Source organism: Leopardus geoffroyi, chromosome D4 (assembly GCF_018350155.1).
Source record: "Leopardus geoffroyi isolate Oge1 chromosome D4, O.geoffroyi_Oge1_pat1.0, whole genome shotgun sequence".
NCBI classification, from domain to species: domain Eukaryota; kingdom Metazoa; phylum Chordata; class Mammalia; order Carnivora; family Felidae; genus Leopardus; species Leopardus geoffroyi.
The window spans coordinates 27,047,501-27,069,601 of record NC_059342.1 but is presented as its reverse complement, the minus strand read 5'-3'; the positions used below and the strand labels follow the sequence as shown (position 1 = coordinate 27,069,601).

Here is a 22,101-nt window from a genome sequence, read left to right as displayed (position 1 = left end):
CCCACTTCAGGCTCTGAGCTAGCAACATGGAACCTGCTTGGGATTCTCTCTTTTTCTCTCTCTGCCCGTCCCCCACTTACACTCATGCTCTCTCTCAAAATAAATAAACTTTACAAAATTAATTAAAAAACTCTTTCTACATCAAGTATATTTATCAGAATTGGGTTGCGGAGGGCAGAAACCCAAATATAAGTGATCATGAGCAAAGGGGAAATTTTGGGCAAATAAAACTACAAGGCAGGAGGCACACTGTGGTGCCAATTTCAGGAACGATGGGCACCAGGAAATCAAATGGCACCAGGACCTTCTCTGCGTCTCTCTGTCTTACCTCTGTTTCTCTTCTGCACATTACCTTAATTCCTAAGTATCTTAATTTCTTTATTTCTTGTTATAACAAAAATGCTGCATGATTAGCTTGATTCATAATTTATATATTTGGCCAACAATTTCTACAGGAAAACGTTCAAGAAATGCAACTGTAGAGTCATTAAAAAAGAACATTTTGGGGGCACCTGGGTGGCTCAGTCACTTAAGCGTCTGACTTCAGCTTAGGGCATGATCTCACGGTTTGTGAGTTCGAGCCCCGCGTCAGGCTCTGGGCTGATGGCTCAGAGCCTGGAGACTGCTTCGGATTCTGTGTCTCCCTCTCTCTCTGCCCCTCCCCCGCTCACGCTCTGTCTCTGTCTCTCTCTCTCTCTCTCTCTCTCTCTTAAAAATAAACAGTCGGGGTGCCTGGGTGGCGCAGTCGTTTGAGCGTCCGACTTCAGCCAGGTCACGATCTCGCGGTCCGTGAGTTCGAGCCCCGCGTCAGGCTCTGGGCTGATGGCTCAGAGCCTGGAGCCTGTTTCCGATTCTGTGTCTCCCTCTCTCTCTGCCCCTCCCCCGTTCATGCTCTGTCTCTCTCTGTCCCAAAAAGAAATAAACGTTGAAAAAAAAATTTTTTTAAATAAACAGTAAAAGAAAAGGAACATTTTGAATGTTAATGGATATTGCCAGATTGCCAAGAAGGTTGTATTCCCCCCAAATGTTCTGTAAGCTTGCCTTTTTCCCAAAAGCTCATCGACATGAAATAATTTTCATGTTTTTATCTTTTGCCATTCTGGAGTCTTAACTGTGTTCTTAACCTACCTCTGTCTCAGTTCCCAGTTTGTAAGCTGGGGCTGATGATAATGGCATCTACTCATTTTTATGAATATCAAGTTACTTAATGTATAAAAGAACTCGGTGCAACATCTGGCCCGTTGTAAGCACTCTACACGTTTGCGATTCTTATTTTCCTTCACAATGTGTGGCTCTATGTCTATCATTCTTAATGCTTTTTCAGTCACAATAAATTATTATGGGCCTTTTATTTAGCAAAGTGAAAAAATTATACCGTTTATTATTTTGTTCTCTTTTCTTCTTTAGTAAAACCAAGTATGCATGTGTTGGTTCTTTACTATGTTTTATGATTACCGTGGTCTTTTTAATTAATTAACTAATTAATTTTTAAATTTACACCCAAGTTAGCTAACAAATAGTGCAACAGTGATTTCAGGGGATTAGAATTATCATCGTCTGATAGTATTAATGCCTTTGTTCTTTTTTTTTTTTTTTTTTTCATTTTATTCTGTCGTCTTATCCCTTCTTTGAGGCTTCTCTTTCACAGATCCCGTGTTTTATTTTCTTTCAGAGCATGAAGAATTTTTTTAACAGATTTTTTTTATTAAGCTTTTTATTTTTATTTATTTATTTTTTTAAATTTTTTTAAACGTTTATTTATTTTTGAGACAGAGAGAGACAGAGCATGAACGGGGGAGGGTCAGAGAGAGAGAGGGAGACACAGAATCCAAAACAGGCTCCAGGCTCTGAGCTGTCAGCACAGAGCCCAACGCGGGGCTCGAACTCACGGACTGCGAGATCATGACCTGAGCTGAAGTCGGACGCCCAACCGACTGAGCCACCCAGGCGCCCCTTTATTAAGCTTTTTAATCCCAGGACAGTTATCATGCAGTGTGCTATTAATGTCAAGTATACATGTAGTGATTCGGCAATTCTATACATTACTCAGAACATGGAGAATTTTGATTATAAAACTGTCTTGTTTCCTTGAGTAATACTTCTTCCATAAACTGTTTTAAAAATCATTTATTATGACAGGGGCACCTGGCTGACTCCGCCATTGGAGCACACGACTCTTGATCTTGAGGTTGTAAGGCGAAGCCTCACGCTCGGTGTAGAGATTACTTAAAAATACAATCTTAAAAAATATAAGAAAAAAAGAAAAATTATTTATTGTGGGGCATCTGGGTGGCTCAGTTGATTAAGAATCCAACTATTGATTTCGGCTCAGGTCATGACCCGCATTGGGCTCCTTGCTAATGGTGCAGAGCCTGCATGGGATTCTGTCTCCCATTCTCTCTCTCTCTCTCTCTCTCTCTCTGCCCCTCCCCTTCTCACTCTTATCTCTCTATCTCAAAATAAATAAATAAACATTAAAAAATTAATTATTTATTGTGACAAGTTGCAAACAAAAATAGAATTGCAAAAAAGTGGAAATAATATAATTTAAAAATTGCAAAAAAAGTAGAATATAATGAATTTCAATGAAGCAGTTACACAGCCAATGGTTGGTTATCAACCATGATCCCTCATGTTTCACCATAGAATATCCTTAACCTAGATTTTGCTTGTTTTATGCTTCTCCTCCAATGTGTTTTTCTCCTACTTGGTGACATCTATTTATCATACTGGATCCTTTCCACTATCATTAATCATTCAATATTGACAGTTGTATCCAGCCCCACTGGTTGCCCAAAAACAGCGTGAATGGATTTTTCTTGGCTTTCTTCCCTTTTTCCTGGAAACCATTCTTCTCCCCCTTAGGTAAGGTTTCCCTTGATGTCGAATATACATATGAAAATGTGCACAGATTATAAAGATGAAGCTCAATGAATTTCTAGAAGTTAAACACAAGTAGCATTCAGATCAAGTCAACAAAATGTTACCAGAGCTGTGGGAGTCTCATGTTCCAGCACTGACCCCTCCCAAGGTAAAAACTATCCTGACTCCTAACCTTGTAGATTAAGCTTGCTCATAGTTGAGTGTTATATACATCGTAACATCAAATATAGACTCCTTTGAAGATTGTTCTATCATGTGAAAAAGCCCAACTTATCCTTTACACTTGGGACGGACATTGAGCTTTCTGGAGTCTTCATTCCCCTAGGGCCCTCAAGTTGTTTTCATCCTGTAACTGTTATGAGCAGTGTTGCAGTGAATAACCTCGGTCATGTTTCACTGCTATCTATGCAAATGTATATATTTTTCCAAATGTAAGAATATATAATACTTATGAGTGGGAATTCAAGTTCAGAGAGTAGATGCATTTGTAGTTCTCCCTTACAAGAAAGGTTGTCCTGCTGCTGACAGACTCTTTACTTCTGAAGTCCATTCATCCTTTGGCTGCCTGAATTCCAACCACTGGTAGTTCTCTCAAGAAGGACTCATGGGAACAGTATTCCCTGAGTTCTTGAAAGATCAAAAACTTTCTCTTGAGGTTTTACTCTTTTGAATACAACTTGGATAACTGGAAAGATCCTTGGCTCAAACTTTGTTTCACTTTTTGTCTTTTTGTCTGACTGTTGCTATGGATAAAACTAGACTTCTTGGGGGTGCCTGGATGGCTCAGTCGTTTAAGTGTCCGACTTCGGCTGAGGTCATCATCTCACGGATCGTGAGTTCAAGCCCCACATTAGGCTCTCTGCTCTCAGCACAGAGCCCACTTCAGATACTGTGTCCCCGTCTCTCTCTGCCCCTTCCCTGCTTGTGTGTGCACTCTCTTGCTCTCTCTCTCAAAAATAAATAAACACTAAAAAGAAAGCTTGGGAAGCCCAAGAGTCAGTTGGGCTTCTGACTCTTGATTTTGGCTCAGGTCATGATCTCACAGTTTGTGGGTTCAAGCCCTGCATTGGGCTCTGTGCTAACAGTACAGAGCCTCCTTGGAATTCTCTCTCTCCCTCTTTCTCTCTGCCTCAAACCCACTCACTCTTGCTCTCTCTCTCTCCAAAATAAGTAAATAAAAATTAGAAAAACTCAGACTTCTTTTTTTTCCTGAAATTCAATTACTTTACCAGAACATGTCTTAGTGCTAGCCATTCTGATATTTTAAGATGTGGATTCAAATCTTCAATTCCAGGAAAATCTTTTTTTTTTTTTTTGAGTTTATTTATTTTAGGAAAATCTTCCTGAATTAAAAAAAAATTTTTTTTAACAATTATTCATTTTTGAGAGTGAGAGAGACAGCGTGAGCAGGGGCGGGGCAGAGAGTGAGGGAGACACAGAACGTGAAGCAGGCTCCCGGCTCCGAGCTGTCAGCACAGAGGCTCACACTGGGCTCGAACTCACGAACTGTGAGCTCATGACCTGAACTGAAGTCGGACACTTAACCGACTGAGCCATCCACGCCCCCCATGAATATTTTTCTATTCCATGATGTTGGGCTTTTCCCTTTGAGGTATCCAGTTAAATATTTTGTATCTCCATTGTCTATCTTTCAGATCTATCACTTTCTCTCCAAGTCATTTTTAATAGTTTTACTGATAAACAGTTCACATACCATTAAATTCTTCCCAAGTGCACAGTTCAATAATTTTAAGTATATTCAGAGAGTTGTGCAACCATCACACAATTAGTTTCAGAGTACTTTTATCACCCCAAAAAGAAACCCTGTATTGACTAGCAGTCCCTCCCCGTTCCTGCATGCCCCCCAGGCTTAGGCTACTTTCTACTAATCTACTTCCCGTCTACATGGAGTGCCTATTTTGTTCATTTCATATGAATGCACTCATCCAATATGTGGCCTTTGCGTAATTTTTTCAAGGGTTATCATGTTGTAGCAGGTATCAGAACTTCATTCCTGGTTATAGCTGAATAGTATTCTATTGTATGGAAATACCACATTTTGTTTATCCATTCATTACATGATGGGCTTTTGGACTATTATGAGTAATGCCACTGTGAATACTCCTATATAAGTTTTTGTGTGGACTGTGTTTTTATTTCTCTTGGATACATACCTAGGAATAAAACTCCTGGATCATATGGCTGCTCTGTGTTTAACATTTTTTTAAAAAAATTTTTTTCAATGTTTATTTATTTTTGGGACAGAGAGAGACAGAGCATGAACAGGGGAGGGTCGGAGAGAGACGGAGACACAGAATCGGAAACAGGCTCCAGGCTCTGAGCCATCAACCCAGAGCCTGACGCGGGGCTCGAACTCACGGACCGCGAGATCGTGACCTGGCTGAAGTCGGATGCTTAACCGACTGCACCACCCAGGCGCCCCTGTGTTTAACATTTTGAGGAACAGCCAAACTGATTTTCGAAATGACTGCACCATATTTTATTTCCACCAACAACGTTTGATGGTTCTAATTTCTCTGAATCCTTGTCAACACTTGCTATTATCTGTTTTTATTACAGCCATCCTAGTGGGAATGAAAGATATCTTATTGTGGTTTAAATTTGCATTTTCCTGATATTTCATGATGTTGTGTACCTCATGTGTTTATCAGTCATGTGTTTGTAGCCACGCAGCCACCCCTCTTGCCTGTTTTTATTTTTTTTTAAGTTTTTTTATATATTTTGAGAGAGAGACAGTGCAAGTCGGGGGGGGGGGGGGGGGACAGAGAGAGGAGAGAGACAGAGAGACCGAGAGAGAGAGAGAGAGAGAGAGAGAATCTCAAACAGGCTCTGCGCTGGCAACACAGAGCCCGATGCGGGCCTTGAACCCACAAACTGAGATCATGACCTGAGCCGAAACCAAGAGTCAAATGCTCAACCGACTGAGCCACCCAGGTGACCCCTTGCCCATTTTTAAATCAAGTTACCGTATCTGTCTTTGTATTGTTGTGTTGTAAGCGTCCTTGTGTTCCTGGACACAAGTCACTTGTCAGATATATGATTTACAATTTTTTTCTCCCATTCTGTGAGTTGTGTTTCCCCTTCCTTTAGGGTGTCTTTGGAAACACAGAATATTTATTTATTTATTTATTTACACAGAAGTTTTAACTGATGAAGTTCCAATTTATCTACTTTATTATCCTTATGCTTAAGCTTTTGGTGTTGTATCGAAGAAACCATTGCCTAACCTACGATCATGAAAGTTTACTCTTATGTTCTTACGGGGGTTTTATAGTTTTACCCCCTACGTTCAGGTCTGTGATCCATTTTATGTCAATTTCATTGTATGGATTGAGGTAGAGTCCAACTTCATTCTTCTGCCTCTAGATATCCAATTGTCTCTCTACCATTTATTGAAAAGACTATTCTTGGGGCACCCAGGTGCCTTAGCAGGTAAGCGTCTGACTCTTGATTTCAGCTCAAGCCATGATCTCACAGTTCATGAGATCCAGCCCCTCATCTGGCTCCTTGCTGACAGCACGGAGCCTGCTTACAATTCTCTTTCCCTCTCCTGCTGCCTCTCCCCCATTCATGCTTGCTCTCTCGCTCTCTCTCAAAAAACAAAACAAAAAAACAAAAAAAACAGAAGACTACTCTTCTTCCACTGAATTGTCTTGCCCACCTTATAAAAATCAATTGATTATACTAGTCTTCCAAAAAGAATTTTTAACTTTTTTTTTTCCTATTTACATTTTACTTTTGTTTGCCACAATAGCTACCCAACATTGCACTTCTTTGAATTTCATCTTTAACTCTATTATCTATAAATTTTTATTTAGATTTATATAAAAGAGAAGGAATGCTGGATTGACATCCTGGCTGATTAAATGAGAAGTCAGAGTAAGCACAGACTCAAGCAAGGATGCACAGAAGCACAGGAGATTGTTTCAGAAAAAAATGAATTGGGCCAGCTGGCTGAAATGGAGAAGACGTTATAGCCTTGCGGTGGCATAGAAATATGATTTTTAGATCATGGGAAAGTGTTAGAAGCAGATTGTGGTTAGTTTTGCAAGTCTGATCGGGAAGATATAAATCTTATCCTAAAAGTGAGTAGTAAAGAAGCAAATTAAAAAAAAAAAGGACTAATGAATGGTTGGATAAACAGGTGACTTAGGATAGATTACAAAAATAACAACAACAATAACATAAGGGCTAAGAAATGAGCTAGAATAGTTCAGTTTGAAGTCAATCAGTCTTCTTAAAGTTTATTTTGAGAGAGAGAGAGAGAGAGAGAGAGAGAGAGAGAGGCGGACAGCATGGTCAGGGGAGGGGCAGAGAGAGAGAGGGAGAGAGAGGATCCCAAGCAGGGTCCGTGCCATCAGCACAGAGTCTGATGTGGCGCTCGAACCCATGAACCATGAAATCATGACCTGAGCTGAAATCACAGGTCAGATGCTTAACCAACTGAGCCAGGCACACACCCCAGAAGTTAATCAGGCTTCTTATTAGAGTCATTGCAATGAATTTGAAGAATAGGTAAGATAGTTTTTAAGAATCAGTTTCAAAACAAAGGGGTAAAGAGTTGAGATGGATAAAAATGAGGACTGTAAAAACAACATTAGAATTGATTAAGAAGTCAGTATTGCCTTCAAGAATGCAATTTTGGGGGTGCCCGTGGGGCTCAGTCAGTTAAGCATCCAACTTCAGCTCAGGTCATGATCTCACAGTCTGTGAGTTCGAGCCCCGTGTCAGGCTCTGTGCTGACAGCTCAGAGCCTGAAGCCTGCTTCAGTATCTGTGTCTCCCTCTCTCTCTGCCCCTCCCCTGCTCATGCTCTGTTTCTGTCTCAAAAATAAATAAAAACATTAAAAAAATTAAAAATAAAATAAAATAAAATAAAATAAAATAAAGGGCTACTCTAAGGTTTAGTCAATGGGGAATAGCCCAAAGTGAGAAGTATGTTAGTGAAGTCAGCATCAGAATGGATAAAAGCATCTTTGAGGGGTGCCTGGGTGGCTCAGTCGGTTGGGCGTCCAACTTCGGCTCAGGTCATGATCTCGCGGCTTGTGGGTTCGAGCCCCGTGTGGGGCTCTGTGCTGACAGCTTGGAGCCTGGAGTCTGTTTTGAATTTTTTTTTTTTTCAACGTTTATTTATTTTTGGGACAGAGAGAGACAGAGCATGAACGGGGGGAGGGGCAGAGAGAGAGGGAGACACAGAATCGGAAACAGGCTCCAGGCTCCGAGCCATCAGCCCAGAGCCTGACGCGGGGCTCGAACTCACGGACCGCGAGATCGTGACCTGGCTGAAGTCAGATGCTTAACCGACTGCGCCACCCAGGCGTCCCCTGGAGTCTGTTTTGGATTCTGTGTCTCCCTCTCTCTCTGCCCCTCCCCCACTCACACTCTGTCTCTCTCTCCTTCAAAAAATAAATAAACGTTAAAAAAAATTAAAAACAAATAAATGTTTAAAAAGCATCTTTGAGCTAATGATCTGTTAATAGCATTCAACATGAAGGAGGTGTCCTCAATAGTAATTCTGCAAAGAGACACAGCAAGAATCTAACCTGTCTTGTGTCCCATTCCCTATTGTCAATCTCACGGTAATGAAATGAGTACAGATTTCTCAGATATTGCTTTGAATATATGTATGAAGGGTTGCAAGACGGGCCACTGATGTCGGAAATCATTTGTCTGCATCAGCAATTCGGATTAAAGTTCAGCGTGTGCGTGTAGTTGGGGCTCGAGCCAAGCCTTCTTTAAGGGGAGGAGAAGGGAGAAAAACTTATTGTCCACCAGTCATGGGAAAAGGCAGTCCTCTCCCGGTGGGTGGCACCACCAGAAGACAGGTGGCTGCCTGGGAGACGCTAAGAGGTTTTAGATGAAGGAAGCTAGAGAAATATTTTCCTTTGCAAGAACTAACAAAAGTACAATCAAGTCTTATTTTAACTGGTGGTGATAGACATGTTTATGAAGCCACCATGCAAATGTAGGAAAGGGGGTCATCATGCTGCATTATATTGTCTTTTTTTGGTCATAGATATTGACATAGTGTACTCACTAGTGACTGTAATATATTTGGATATATGTATATGTATCGTACATATACGTGTTTGCATCTCTTTCTATTTATTCTGGATTTTTCTTTCTTTTGCTTTTTTTAATGTTTACTTTTGAGAGAGAGAGCGCGTGCATAAGCAGGGGAGGGGCGGGGCGGGGGGACAGAGGATCTGAAGCAGGCTCTGTGCTGACAGCCGCAAGCCTGATGTGGGGCTCGACCTCATGAACCACGAGATCATGATCTGAGCAGAAGTCGATGCTCAACCAACTGAACCACCAGGTGCCCCCATTCTGGGTTTTCCTGCTTTGCCGGGAACAGAGGAAGAACCTAATTGTTGTTGCTTCGTCCCAAACACTTTTGGTTCTTCTCTGATTCTCATCCCAGTTACTGCAGCTACTAGTCAGGATACAGTGGTTCCCAGGAAGGTATTTTCCCTCCTACATTCCCTGATCTCCAACAGAGGTTTCACTGGAATAAATTAAATCAAGAATGTGAAGATTGTGGGGTTTATCTAGTATTTATTGCTGTGTAACAGTCCGCTCAAACCTTAGTGTCTTGAAATGACTATAAGTCATTTTTAAATTCTTTTAAATGTTTTTATTTATTTTTGAGACAGAGACAGAGCATGAGCAGGGGAGGGGCAGAGAGAGAGAGGGAGACACAGATTCTGAAGCAGGCTCCATGCTCTGAGCTGTCAGCACAGAGCCCGATGCGGGGCTCGAACTCACAGACTGTGAGATCATGACCTGAGCTGAAGTCGGATGCTTAACCGACTGTGCCACCCAGGAGCCCCTATAATTCATTTTTTAAAAAATTTTAATGTTTATTTATCTTGAGAGAGAGAGAGAGAGCACAAGTAGGGGAGGGACAGAGAGAGAGAGGGAGAGAGAGAATCCCAAGTAGGCTCTGTGCTGTCAGCACAGAGCCTGACATGGGGCTTGAACTCAAGAACCGTGAGATCATGACCTGAGAAGAAACCAAGAGTCAGGTCTTCACCGACTGAGCCGCCCAGGTGCCCCTGTAATTCATTATTTGCCATAATTTTGGAGTTGGCCAGCTCAGCTGCGTGGCTGTTGTTCTTCATTTGGGATCATTTGGAGTCACTCATGCAGCTGTAGCCATCTGGAGGCTCGAATGGGGCTGGGTGATTCCAGATGGTCTCACTTACATGTCTAGTGGTTGGTTTTTGCATGGTGGCTCGGAATCCCAAGAGTGTGAAGCAGAGCTCCAAAGCTCAAGGCCTAGGCTCTGGCATTCACACAAGGCCACTTACACCGCATGCTGTCGGTCAAAGACAAGCCCTCATGGTGTTGGTCAAACACAAGCGTAAGGCCAGCCCACGGCCAAATGTGGGAGCAGGCTAGACTGCCACTTACTGATGAGACCAACTGTAAAGATTCTGTGCTATTTCTTTCTTTCTTTGTTTTAAGAATTTATTTTTGAGCGACCTCTATACTCACCCTGGGGCCCAAACTCAACCCTGAGATCAAGAGTCACACACTCTACTGACTGAGTCAGCTGGGCACCCATCTGTGGCCATTTAATCCCTCACAAAGGGATTAAACGCAAGTCCATCTGTAAAATGCATACTGGCATATCTGGCTCAAAGCGAATTATTTCAAAATGTTCATTGTTATTGTTATTTTATTATCATTATTATCATCATTGGCCTTTTCCTCTTGAATAAAAAGTACTTTTCCTGAGTAACAAATAAGTGAGTTTTTCTTTGGATAAACTGAAAGTTGTTCAAATATGTCAGACAAAAATCTTAAACCACCCATATAGGATTCTTTGAATTAGTATGAAATGCCTGGGGATATATGTCATGTAAGAATTTGAGGTGTTTCAGAGAAAACATTTGATGGGCATGTGAGTAATTTGATAGTCCTAGAGGAAGAAGAAAACTTAAAATGGTATAAAATTTAAAAAGTAACCATAAGAGACTCTCAAATACAGAGGACAAACTTAGGGTTGCTGGAGGGGAAGTGGGTGGGGGGATGGGCTGATGGGTGACGGGCATTAAGGAGGCCACTTTTAAGGAATGGGCGTTGGGTGTCATCCTACGTAAGAGATGAATCACTGTGTTCTACTCCTGAAACCAAGACTACACTGCATGTGAACTAACTTGCATGAAAAAAAACCAAAAGGGCCCCACTTATGAAGTTTTAGAGATTGTAAAGGTGTTACCCCTGCCAGTATACTTTGCTGGGTGTTTCATCTTTCACTTTGTCTTCTCTTCTATTGCTTTGTCAGGAAGTTGGGAACAAAATCCCAGCACAATGCTCCTCACCGGAGCCACCGATCCAACTGAAGATGAGACGGCGGACAAGCCTCCCAGGTGTTCAGTACGTGCTTACAATTCTGTCATAATCTACACGGGAAACTTTACATTCAAACATTGTGGGGGGGAAAATGTGGAGCTACTGAATACCGGTGACAAGCCTGGGGGCCACAGGGAATACAGACATTCCTCTTCACTGACTTACGCTCTTTTGTCCCAGTGAAAGGCAACACTTCCGTGGGCGGGCCAGTGTGAGAGCTAAGTTGTCTTCGTGATAATGGCAACCAACTGAAAATGCCATTCACCCACCTTAGCCCGCTCTGTATTTGTTGCTGTTGCACAAAAGTGCCTAGGACCGAAGGGGAGCCCTGCATTGGGCAGACTGATCCAAATTTGGGCTCTCACTTTGGCCTTTTTGGCCTTCCAGCTGAGTGGCCTAAGAAGCTTCTTAGGGATAATGGAATGAAGAGGCAAGATGCTCTGGAAAATGACTTTTTATTCCTCCAATACAGGATTTTAAATAAGAAAGGTACTCTGAGGAATATTTTTGTCTTTGCCAACAACTACTGCCAAACACCCCACAGATGTAACTATTTGCTTTGGTAAAATATCTCCGTGAATTAGGACTTTTATAGTTTCCTTTGCACTGCATTCCAGAACATTCTGAGCCCTTCGGACACCAGGATGAAGCTTTGATATCCATACTATCTGGCTCTCTTTCTTCCTTAAGAGAAATGTAGCCTTCCTCAAAACGAAGGCTGCAACCCCCCACAGCTCTTTCTCTCCATTGCAGCTCACTGAATTTCACAGTGGAAAAATCTTATAGAGTTTAGAGTCTAAGTTTGATGGGCTCCTTTCATAATGGAGGGTTTCAGTGACATGTTCTTAATAATATGTCTTTCTGGTGGGGCGCCTAGGTGGCTCAGTCAGTTAAGCATCCGACTTCAGCTCAGGTCATGATCTCACAGTTCGTGGGTTCGAGCCCCGCGTCAGGCTCTGTGCTGACAGCTCAGAGCCTGGAACCTGCTTCAGATTCCATGTTTCCCTCTCTCTCCGCTCCTCTCCTGCTCACACTCTCTCTCTCTCAAAAATAAAATACACATTAAAAAAATTTTCTTTTTAAATATGTCTTTCTGGGAATGACTGAGAGATTTGACCCTTTGGTCCCGGTTCCACATTGTCATTCATTATTAACTCGGGTCAGTGAGGCAGACATATCTTCCCTAAGCTAGATGCTCCTGTTTTGTTTTATTTTTGTTTATTTCTTTATTTTGAGAGGTGGGAAGGGCAGAGAGAGGAGAGAGAGAGAAACCCAAGCAGGTTCCGCTCCACACTGTCAGCGGAGCACCCAACTCGGGGCTTGATCTCACGAACCGTGAGGTGATGACTTGAGCCGAAACCAAGAGCCACCCAGGCGCTCCAATGCTTCTGTTTTCATGGTTGTTTGTTATCCTCTCTATTCTAGGGTTTATGGGTCCACCAGACAATTACATTTTCACTAATCTCATGACTTCCCACTCTTTGTCCTACAGCTGCCGGAATTTTATGCATTTCTTGAGAATTTTAATAAGGAGAGCAAGAAATCGAGTCTCCGAAAAACTCACGGTATTTCACCTAGTGAGGCACAGGAAATGCTTAGTCAAAACCTCAATGCCATGTCATTCACCAGTGGAGCTGATGTGAGGGATGAAGACCCCCGGCCCATTTTCACGTGCAAGGTGGTTAGAAAAGAAAAGGAGCAACCAGAATCGATGACCGAACTGCTGTACCGAAGCTTGTTGACCAGCTCAACCTCTCCGGGGAAGGGACTCTCCAGATCCCAACAGAGGCTCTTGCGGAGTGGGATTCCTCCCCCTGCACACACTTTTCCTCATGAGATTCTCATCGATCACTCCAGCTCCTCGTCACTGTTCCCCACGCAGAAGACTCAGAGAATTAACATATTACACGGGCTGGGCATTTCCAGGATCACGCCAGAAAATTTCACCTTTGAGCACAAAATTGCTAAGTACTTCTTAGTTGATCCAGGTAATCTACACGGATGAGGATGTGTGAGATGAAATTCGTGGAAATCTGACTGCAATTTTGACTTAGGTTGCCAGAGCCAAAATAGTCAAATAGTGACCCCCGGGAATCTGGCAGTCACGGTGCCCACGACTGATGTGCTTGCCGCCTACAGCGCCAACGTGAGGTAGAGAACAGAGACTCGAACATTCCAGGGTCAAATCTCAGGTCCAGTCTCAAAAAGGAGTATAGATGCGGTCCTTACACTCACCTTTACAACACGAGCAGGTTAAGCTTGGCCTCTAAAGCACTCATAACTATTTTTTCTTGTTACGTGAACTTAGCCAATTATTTACTGGAAGATGGCTTCTTTTTCTCAAGCATCTTGGCTTTAATGCAACTGAGAGCTTTTTTAGATACTTTTTCATGAACCTTTACCTCTTCTTTGCTGTTACATTAACAAGAGGAAACTCCTCCCTTCATTTCTGATTCTTTAATAGGGAGGTATTCATAAAAGACCAAAGATTATTCAGAGAAAGTTGGAAATGTATGGTGGCGAGTTTTAATGAGAAGGGAGTGTCTTATAAGGTCTCCGTTTTCCTTAATTTGAGGGAGGTAATAATTTGTGAGTCTGTGTAGCTGTAAAAAAACGATAGATTAAATCAACGATATAAAATATTTGAACCTTTCTGAAGTAGGTTCTTGACTCAAGAGAAACCATTTGCACCGCAAATATTTTGACAACACCATTTTTATATTAAAAGTCGTGGGAGAGACAGAGGAGCAAACTTAAAGGCACAGATTGATTAATTTGCTCGTATCTGGTCCAAGATACTGCAACAGTCTTTGCCATAACTCCCCACACTGATGTCCTGACAGAGTCTAATGCAGGTTTCAGATTCCTTCGGTAGAGTCACGCTTTGTGTGTTCTGGAGCCCAGGCAGAAGTAGAAATCGGGGCAATTATAGGAATGGCCTAGATAATCCACAGAAGTGCATAAGGTCAAGCCTTGGACCAGAGAGGAAAAGTCATGGAAAGTATTGGTAATCAGTAGATACTGCCAGAGCTTATTGAAAAGTACTGAAGGCTTTGGATGCTTCATAGGATGTTTGTGGTTTTGCCACACCCACAGGAGACAAATTGTCCTCCCTTCCCTGGCTACCTAACTTCTCGAGGTCTCTCGTGTGACCTTCCAGACTCTGTGTTAGAGTTTCTTCTCTGTCTTCATGACCTCGTTTCCTCAGGTCATTCCTCAATTCCTTAGGTAGGATTTCAGGCACACATCCCATCCTGTCTGTTCAAGGAACATGCATGAAGCCAGGTAGGCATCCATATGAAGAATACCCAGTAATTTCTTAGGTTTAATTGGTATTGTAACAATTCATCTTTTACAATCCTATATTCCCCAGCATTACTATTATTTTATCAGCCAGCCAGTTTCTAAAGTATTCTCAGCCCAGGAGAACTTTAGGACTCCTGGTATACCAAAGAATGTTATAGAACATATCCTTACTAGCATCAAGCACTGGGGGAGGAAAAGAGAGGGAGTGCTGCCATTTTCTTCTTCTATCACATCAGTTACTCTTGCTCAGGCTAAATTATGTGGGACCATGTAGGTTAAGAATGTGTTCGACAGAGAAAGCAAATGAAGATTATTTTTCTTGTACACATAGAAGTCTGGAGGCAGGCAGACAGTGTTGGGACAATGCTTTTTTATATTGTCAAGGACCCAGGCTCCACCACCTTTTCGTGTGTGGCTTTTGTCTTCACGGACAAAAGAGGTCTCCTTCACCTCCAGGTACTATGGCCACATTCCAGGCAGGAAAAGGGGCTAAGACAAAGGACCATATTGGCTACTTCTGTTCTCTTTTAATAGAGAAGCAAAACTTCCTCAAACACCCCTCCTCCGGTAACTTCTCCCTACATCTCATTGGTCAGAATTGCATCCAATAGCCACCCCTTACTGCTGGGTGGTGACTAGAGATCTTAGCTTTTCACCCTGTATAGTCAGAGGAAGGCAGAAGAGGACCGCAATGGGTATGGAGTGAACCAACCTACAGTATCTACCACGGATCACAACATAAAGCTCTGTGGTAATCAAAATAATCAACTCTGTGGCTCTCTCTTGTCAGATATCCCTTTCCTTCCTTCTATAACCAGATCTTCCGATGCCAGGCCTGCCAAGATCTTGTTAAACTCCCTGACAGTTGGTAACTGCCCTTAGGGAAGGACTGTTGACCCCCAGTGTTCACCACCAATAGCCTGCTCCAGTATCTATTCCGCTAGGGAAGGTATTAACTCAATAGTAAGAGAGAAATAGATCAGACTTCCTGCTTGTTTGCTGTACCGTTATTCTCCTTGTATTACGTTTACCATCTTGGCTCTTTGGTCTCTGGCTTTACACTCAAATCTCTGCCTTGGGCCTTGCTTTTTTTTTTTTTTTTTTTCCTCTTTTGAAGGGTGGTGGTGGTTTACAATTTATTTAGTCATTAAAAGATCTGTTCTTGGGGCACCTGGGTGGCTCAGTCAGTTAAGTGTCAGACTCTTGATTTCAGCTTAGGTCATGATCTCATGGTTCATGAGTTCAAACCCCACATCGGGCTCTGCGCTGACAGCACAGAGCCTGCTTAGGATTCTCTCTCCCTCGCTCTCTGTCCCTCCTCTCTCATGTTCTCTGTCTCTCCCTCAAAAATCAAATAAACATTTAAAAGATCCCTTCTTGAAGGGATTGTAACCACTAGTGATACCCCAAATTAGTAGGTCCTGAAAAATTAGGGGAAACAGTCAAATTCTAGCTAAGCCACTGCCATTTTATACCCAGGGCTTAAGCCAACATCTTGGAAGAAATGACACTAGCAATCTATGTACTTCTAACCAATCTTTGTCCCTGTATTAAGCCCTCATTAGGATCCTCCCTGTTGACCTCAGTGCTCTGTAGGTCTCTCCATTTGTACATTATAATATCCAAGCACCAAATGAGAGCCCATCCACCTGCTATGGCCCTGCAGCATCCACTCCGGCCCAGTTAGCCAGACCCACCCAATTTCCTATTTGGAGGAAAGCTCTAGATCAGATGAACACTTTAGGTGACCTTTTAGTTTATAAAGCTCTAGAAACAGCTTTCCACCAGAAGGGAGAAGGAGACTCCAGTTCATCTAAGTTTCATTCTGTCCATGAAGCATCTCTGGGTAACTGAAGGTTAAGTCACTCCATCATGTAATTCTTTGAAAATGTGATTCTTTGCAGAAAAACAATTCATGGATCTAAGGGATCTGGAGTGGAGGTATTACAAGGGGATCGTGAAGTACAAGCACGGTACTTCAGATTCATTCATAAACATAAAATACAACAGTGAGAAGAGATTTGTGGAGAGCCAGAAGATGCCTGGTGTTATTTCCCCCCCTCTGGTTTATAGGTCTTTAGTCATTTATCCTCAGGTTGATTATCCAAAAAGTACAACTTCCTCTTAAATAAAACACGTAGCTTATTAAAATATCTTGGATGTAGATTTTGCTTTTGACAGCATTGAACTTATACGTGAAAAGCAAAGAAGCAGAGGGGAGGAGCCATGGAACATAAGAACTGGATCCATACAATATTCATGGAAGGTCCAAAATCAAGCCATTAATACGGAGAAAAAAAATTCGAATTGATCTGCTTGGGTAAGACCAGGTTTGGACTTGTGAAACCCATCTGGACCAAGGCTGAGGAAAATCTGGATCATGTGAAAGGTAAGGATACCAAGGAAGAAGAACTACCAAGTGAGAATACCTCTTTAAAAAGTAAGCACACGAAGAAGTATATTATCATAAAACTAGTTGGTAAATTTAACAAATGGAAGAATTAACCCCTGAGGATATAGAGATCAATCTGCGAGCTTAACAATAATATGTTAACTGCTCAAAGACATGAGGAAGGAAGTAGCATTTATGAAATAAAAACAGGATGATTTGAAAAAAAACAATTTGGAAATCCTGAAAGTGAAAAATCTAATTATTGGAAGTAAAATAATAATTATAATGTCCCTCAATAAATTATCTCAGTGGTATACTGGATATATCTTAAGACAGAGGATTAGTGAGTTGAAAGATAGCACTGAGAGAGAATATCACAGTAAGAAAAAGGAAGAAATTACAAAATAAGTTAATGGGTGGCTCAGTTGGTTAAGCGTCTGACTTTGGTTCATGTCATAATCTCAGTTTGTGGGTTTGCGCCCTGCATCACGCTCTGTGCTGACAACTCAGAGCCTGGAGTCTGCTTTGGATTCTGTCTTTCTCTCTCTCTCTCTCTGCCCCTCCCCTGATTGCCCTCTCTCAAAAACAAATAAACATTAAAGAAAAAAAAGAAATAGGGGCGCCTGGGTGGCTCAGTCAGTGGAGCATCTGACTTTGGCTCAGGTCATGATCTCATGGTTCGTGAGTTTGAGCCCCGCTTGGGGCTCTATGCTGACAGCTCGGAGCCTGGAGCCTACTTCAGATTCTCTGTCCACCCCCCCGCTCTGCCACACCCCTGCTTGTATTCTGTCTTTCAAAAATGAATAAACATAAACAAATTTTTTAAAAGAAATAATGGTAAGCAAATAAATGATTAATAATATATGTGTATGTGTAGGTATTAAAATGTATTTCCGGATTCTAGTTCCTAATATTTTATTTAGAAAATCTGCCTCCATTTAAGTCAAGTTAGTCTATGTTTTCCTATTTTGGCACTATTTTTTAAATGTTTATTTATTTTCATTTATTTTGAGAGAGAGCAAGTGAGCGAGGGTGCATGAGCAGGGGCAGAGAGGGAGAGAGAGAATCCCAAGCAGGGTCTATGCTGTCGGCACAGAGCCCAACACGGAGCTCAATCGCACGTACAGTGAGATCACGACCTCAACTGAAACCAAGAGTCGGACACTTGACTGGCTGAGCCACTCAGGCGCCCCTGGTACTATTATTTTTTTTAATTGGATTTTACCTTCAGCATAATGAAAACCTTCAGCATGAGAAATGGGCATGAGGGAGGTTTCTGGGGTGCTCATAATATTCTGTTTTTCCATCTGTGTGCCCAGTTGTGTCGAGCATGCAAAAATCTCCCCAGCTATGCACTTCTGTCAACTTTTCTTCGTGTATGTTATAGTTAAAAAAATTCTTTAAAGTTACGTGACCTTCATAAAATGAGTTGGGGAGTTATCATTTTGTATGAGGCCATAGCTATTTAAATATTAGACATATTTATTCTTGGAGCACCTGGGTGGCTCAGTTGGCTAAGCATCCGACTTGGCCTCAGGTCATGATCTCACGGTTCCTGAGTTCGAAGCTTGCATGGGGTGAGCTTAAGCCCCACTTTGGACTTTGTGATAACAGTGCAGAGCCTGTGTGGGATTCTCTCTCTCTCTCTCTCTCTCTGGGCTTCGTGGTATTCTCTCTCCCTCTCCCTCTGTCCCTTGCTCACTCATGCCCCCTCTCTCTCTCTTAAAAAAAATACATACATACATAAAAGCTTTAAAAAAGAGAGAATATTTCCTCTTGGGGCACCTGGATGGCTCAGTCGGTTGGGTGTCCAACTCTTGATTTTGGCTCAGGTCATGATCTCGCAGTTATGGGATTGAGCCCCAAGTCAGGCTTCATGCTTGGTGTGTATCCTGCTTGGGATTTTCTCTCTCCTTCTCTCTGCCCCTTCTCCCTTCAAAATAAAGAAATCAGTAAACATTAAAAAATATATATTTATTCTTTAAAATCTAGCTAGAAATCAGCTATAAAACCATCTAGTCCTGACATCTTTCTTCCCATTTTTGCTATGAAAATACTTAAACAGTCATAAAAATAAATAAAATTGTGTAATGACCCTGCACATCCTCATCACCTCGATTCAATATTTATTACGATTTTCCCACACGTAGTTAATCTATTCCTTTTGTTACTGGGTTTGCTGTGTCTGCTGAAATATTTTTTTAAAGATTTTATTTTTCTAAGTAATCTCTACACCCAACGTGGGACTCAAACTTACAACCCCGAGATCAAGATTCACATGTTCTATGGACTGAGCCAACCAGGCACCCCTGCTGAAGTATTTTAAAGCAAATCTTAGGTTTCATGTCTAAGATATCATCCTTATATGCTTGAGTGTGCATCTCAGAAAAATATGCACATTTTCTTTCATAACCCTGATACCATTATTATACCAAGAACATTAACAGTAATTCCTTGGTACCATTTATTTATCCATATTTAAAATCCCCTTATTGTCTCAAAAGTGCCTTTTTCTAGTTGATTTGTTTAAATCAGGATCCAAGCAAGGTCTAAAGATTGCATTTGATTGTTTGGCCTCATAAAGTTCTTTTCACCTAGAGCAATTCTTCATTGTTTTTTCATCCAAGTGACTTACTGAGGAACTAAGTCTATTGTCCTGTGGAAGTTCCCACAAATGAGATTTGGACCCTCATGGTGTCGTTTAACTTCTCCTCTTATCCATATTTTGTAAATTGGATGTTTTCTAAAAGTTTAATTAGATTCAGGCTCAACTGTTTTTCGAAAGAATACTTTGTTAGGTGACGCTGTGTACTTCAGACAGCCTCACAACAAGGCAAACAATATCTGGTTGTTCCTGCTTTAGTGATTATGAGATTGAGTAGTGGATCCAGGGGGTGACCCCTCAACCTTTCACCTGATGGCTTCCATCCGTTGACGATTACAGTTGGCATCCTCTAGGAGGGTTCCAGTGACCTCCGCCTCCCAGTAGTTACACCCTTGTGTAATTTCCTCCCAGGAGTCTAAGCGAGACTTACGATTTGCTTCTATGTATAGAATACAGCAAAGGTAACAGCATCTCCTTTCAAGATTAAGTTACGCAAAAACTGTGGCTTCTATTTTATAAGTTACTAAAAATAGTCTATCTTGGTTCTACCTTGGTTGTCTCTTGGACTTCCTCTTTTGCTCTTACTTGCTACCTCATAGGGAAGCCAGCTGCCGTCTTCTGAGATACCCTATGGAGAGGGACTGTGGAAGTAATTGATGTATCTCTGGTCAACAGCCAGCGAGGATCTGAGATCAGCCCACAGCCACATGAGTGAACCTGGGAGCAGACCTTCCCCCTGTCGAGCCTGGAGAAGGCAGCTGACTGCAACCCAGTGGGAGACCCTGAGCCAGGGGCACCCAGTTAAGCCAGGCCCGGATTCCAGATTTATTTTGTGTTTCAAAAATGAACGTTTACTTATTTTTGAGATAGAGGCAGAGAGAGGGGGACAGAGGACTCAACACGGGCTCTGTGCTGACAGCAGAGAGCCCAACTTGGGGTTTGAACTCACAACCCAGGAGATCATGACCTGTGACAACACCAGACACTCAATCTACCGAGCCACCCAAGTGCCCCAGTGACATGTTTGTTTTAAGCTGCTACATTTTGAGGTAATCTGTTATTAGCAATAGGTAACTACTAGAGTGATCTTCGCCTGGATTATTTTCACGAGGGTTTATTGATTGATAATTTTCTAATTCCGTTGTTAATTCCACATCTATTAATCAGAAATAATTTGTAAAGAAGACCTTTCCCTCATCAAGTCGGGCTATTTGAGTTACACTGAAGTACAGTCTGTACAAGAAAGGAAGTTTCCCTCGTTAGTGTCCAATTTTCCGACCTTAAGGTGTTATTCCTCTAGTTACTTCCAAAGGTCACCAACAAAGTGTTTTTCTCTCTCTCTTTTTGAATAACATTGTGGACTCATTGGTGTTTGTTTTGTTTTTAATAAGCTTTTTAAAACTTATAGTGTCATACACAAAACCACAAGTTTGGTGAATTACAGCAAACTGAAAATGTCCACGGAACCACCGCAGGTCATGAGCTAGAACACTGCCCACAAGCCCCTCGCCTGTCCTCCCCTAATCATTACTCCATCCCTCCCCTCCGAGGGTGACCAGCATGTACCTTAGATTCATTTTGTCTATTTTTGCACTGTTTTATACAAATGTAAACATACATTTGTACATGTATACAATGGATTCTCTTGTACCTGGCTTCTTTCAGCATTATGTTTGTAAGATTCATCTATGTTCTGTATGTAGGAGTAGTCATTTTCATTGCTGTTCAGTATTCAACTGTATGAATGTAGCCTCACTTATTTATCCAGTCTGCTGTTGATGAACATTTGGGTCATTTATTACAAATAATGCTATTGAGATACCAGTGGCAGTTAAGCAAGGTTTGATTGCTAGAAAAGACTCACAGGACCCAAAGTCTGAATGCTTGTAAGTCTCCAAGTTATTATACTAAAAATATTTATGATGGCAAAGCATTAAAATAAGGATATGCATCACAGACAACAGCAGGGGGTCTAGAGGGACCAGACCCAGGCTCTAGTTGTCTTCCCTCTGTAAGGACCATACTCTTTTTCTCCAATCAGGAATCAATGTGTGCATGGAACATTTTCGAATCAGAGAGCATGAATTAGAGTCTCAATTACTTTTCACATTTTGTTGGCCAAGTAGGCATTTGCCTGTTCCATAACCAGCCTCTGATAGTCTCATCAAACCAGGTGAGAACCATCCATTTCATCAATAAACAATGTCGAAAAGTATACAAACCATCCCAAAGCTTCTTAGACCTATAGTTATAAAGCAACACTATGTATGAATCAGTAAGCTTCTCGCTTGGCCAAAGGACATTGCGATGCACCTGTAGCAGAACGGCTCAGGCTAATTCCAGGCCTGCTGGAATTAATCCTACAGCACTGTTGTTATGCAGTCATGTTCCTGTCTTTTGATACATATGCACACACTTCTCTTGGGTGGAATTGTAGGTTACAGGGTCTGAAGATATGTAACTTTAGTAGATAATGCAAAACATTTTTCCAAAGTTGATTGGAGTTTAGAGTTCTACCAGCAGAGTATACGGATTCT

The 22,101-nt window shown here is 41.8% G+C and overlaps 1 protein-coding gene across 3 annotated transcripts in view; it reads left to right on the top strand.

Moving 5' to 3' along the window:
* Positions 1–16,720, top strand: part of CD4H9orf153 (chromosome D4 C9orf153 homolog) — a 29,047-nt gene extending 12,327 nt beyond the window's left edge. For 2 of the 3 annotated variants that reach the window (XM_045467805.1, XM_045467807.1), the window contains exons 3-5: positions 11,194–11,285; positions 12,754–13,249; positions 16,472–16,720. In XM_045467805.1, coding sequence (XP_045323761.1) covers positions 11,220–11,285; positions 12,754–13,249; positions 16,472–16,695 — 786 coding nt within the window. In that variant the 5' untranslated portion in view covers positions 11,194–11,219 and the 3' untranslated portion in view covers positions 16,696–16,720. Of the gene's footprint in view, positions 1–2,865; positions 3,032–11,193; positions 11,286–12,753; positions 13,250–16,471 lie in introns of all 3 variants that reach the window. The other variant, XM_045467806.1, reaches the window with a different exon arrangement.
* Positions 16,721–22,101: the final 5,381 nt, after the last annotated feature.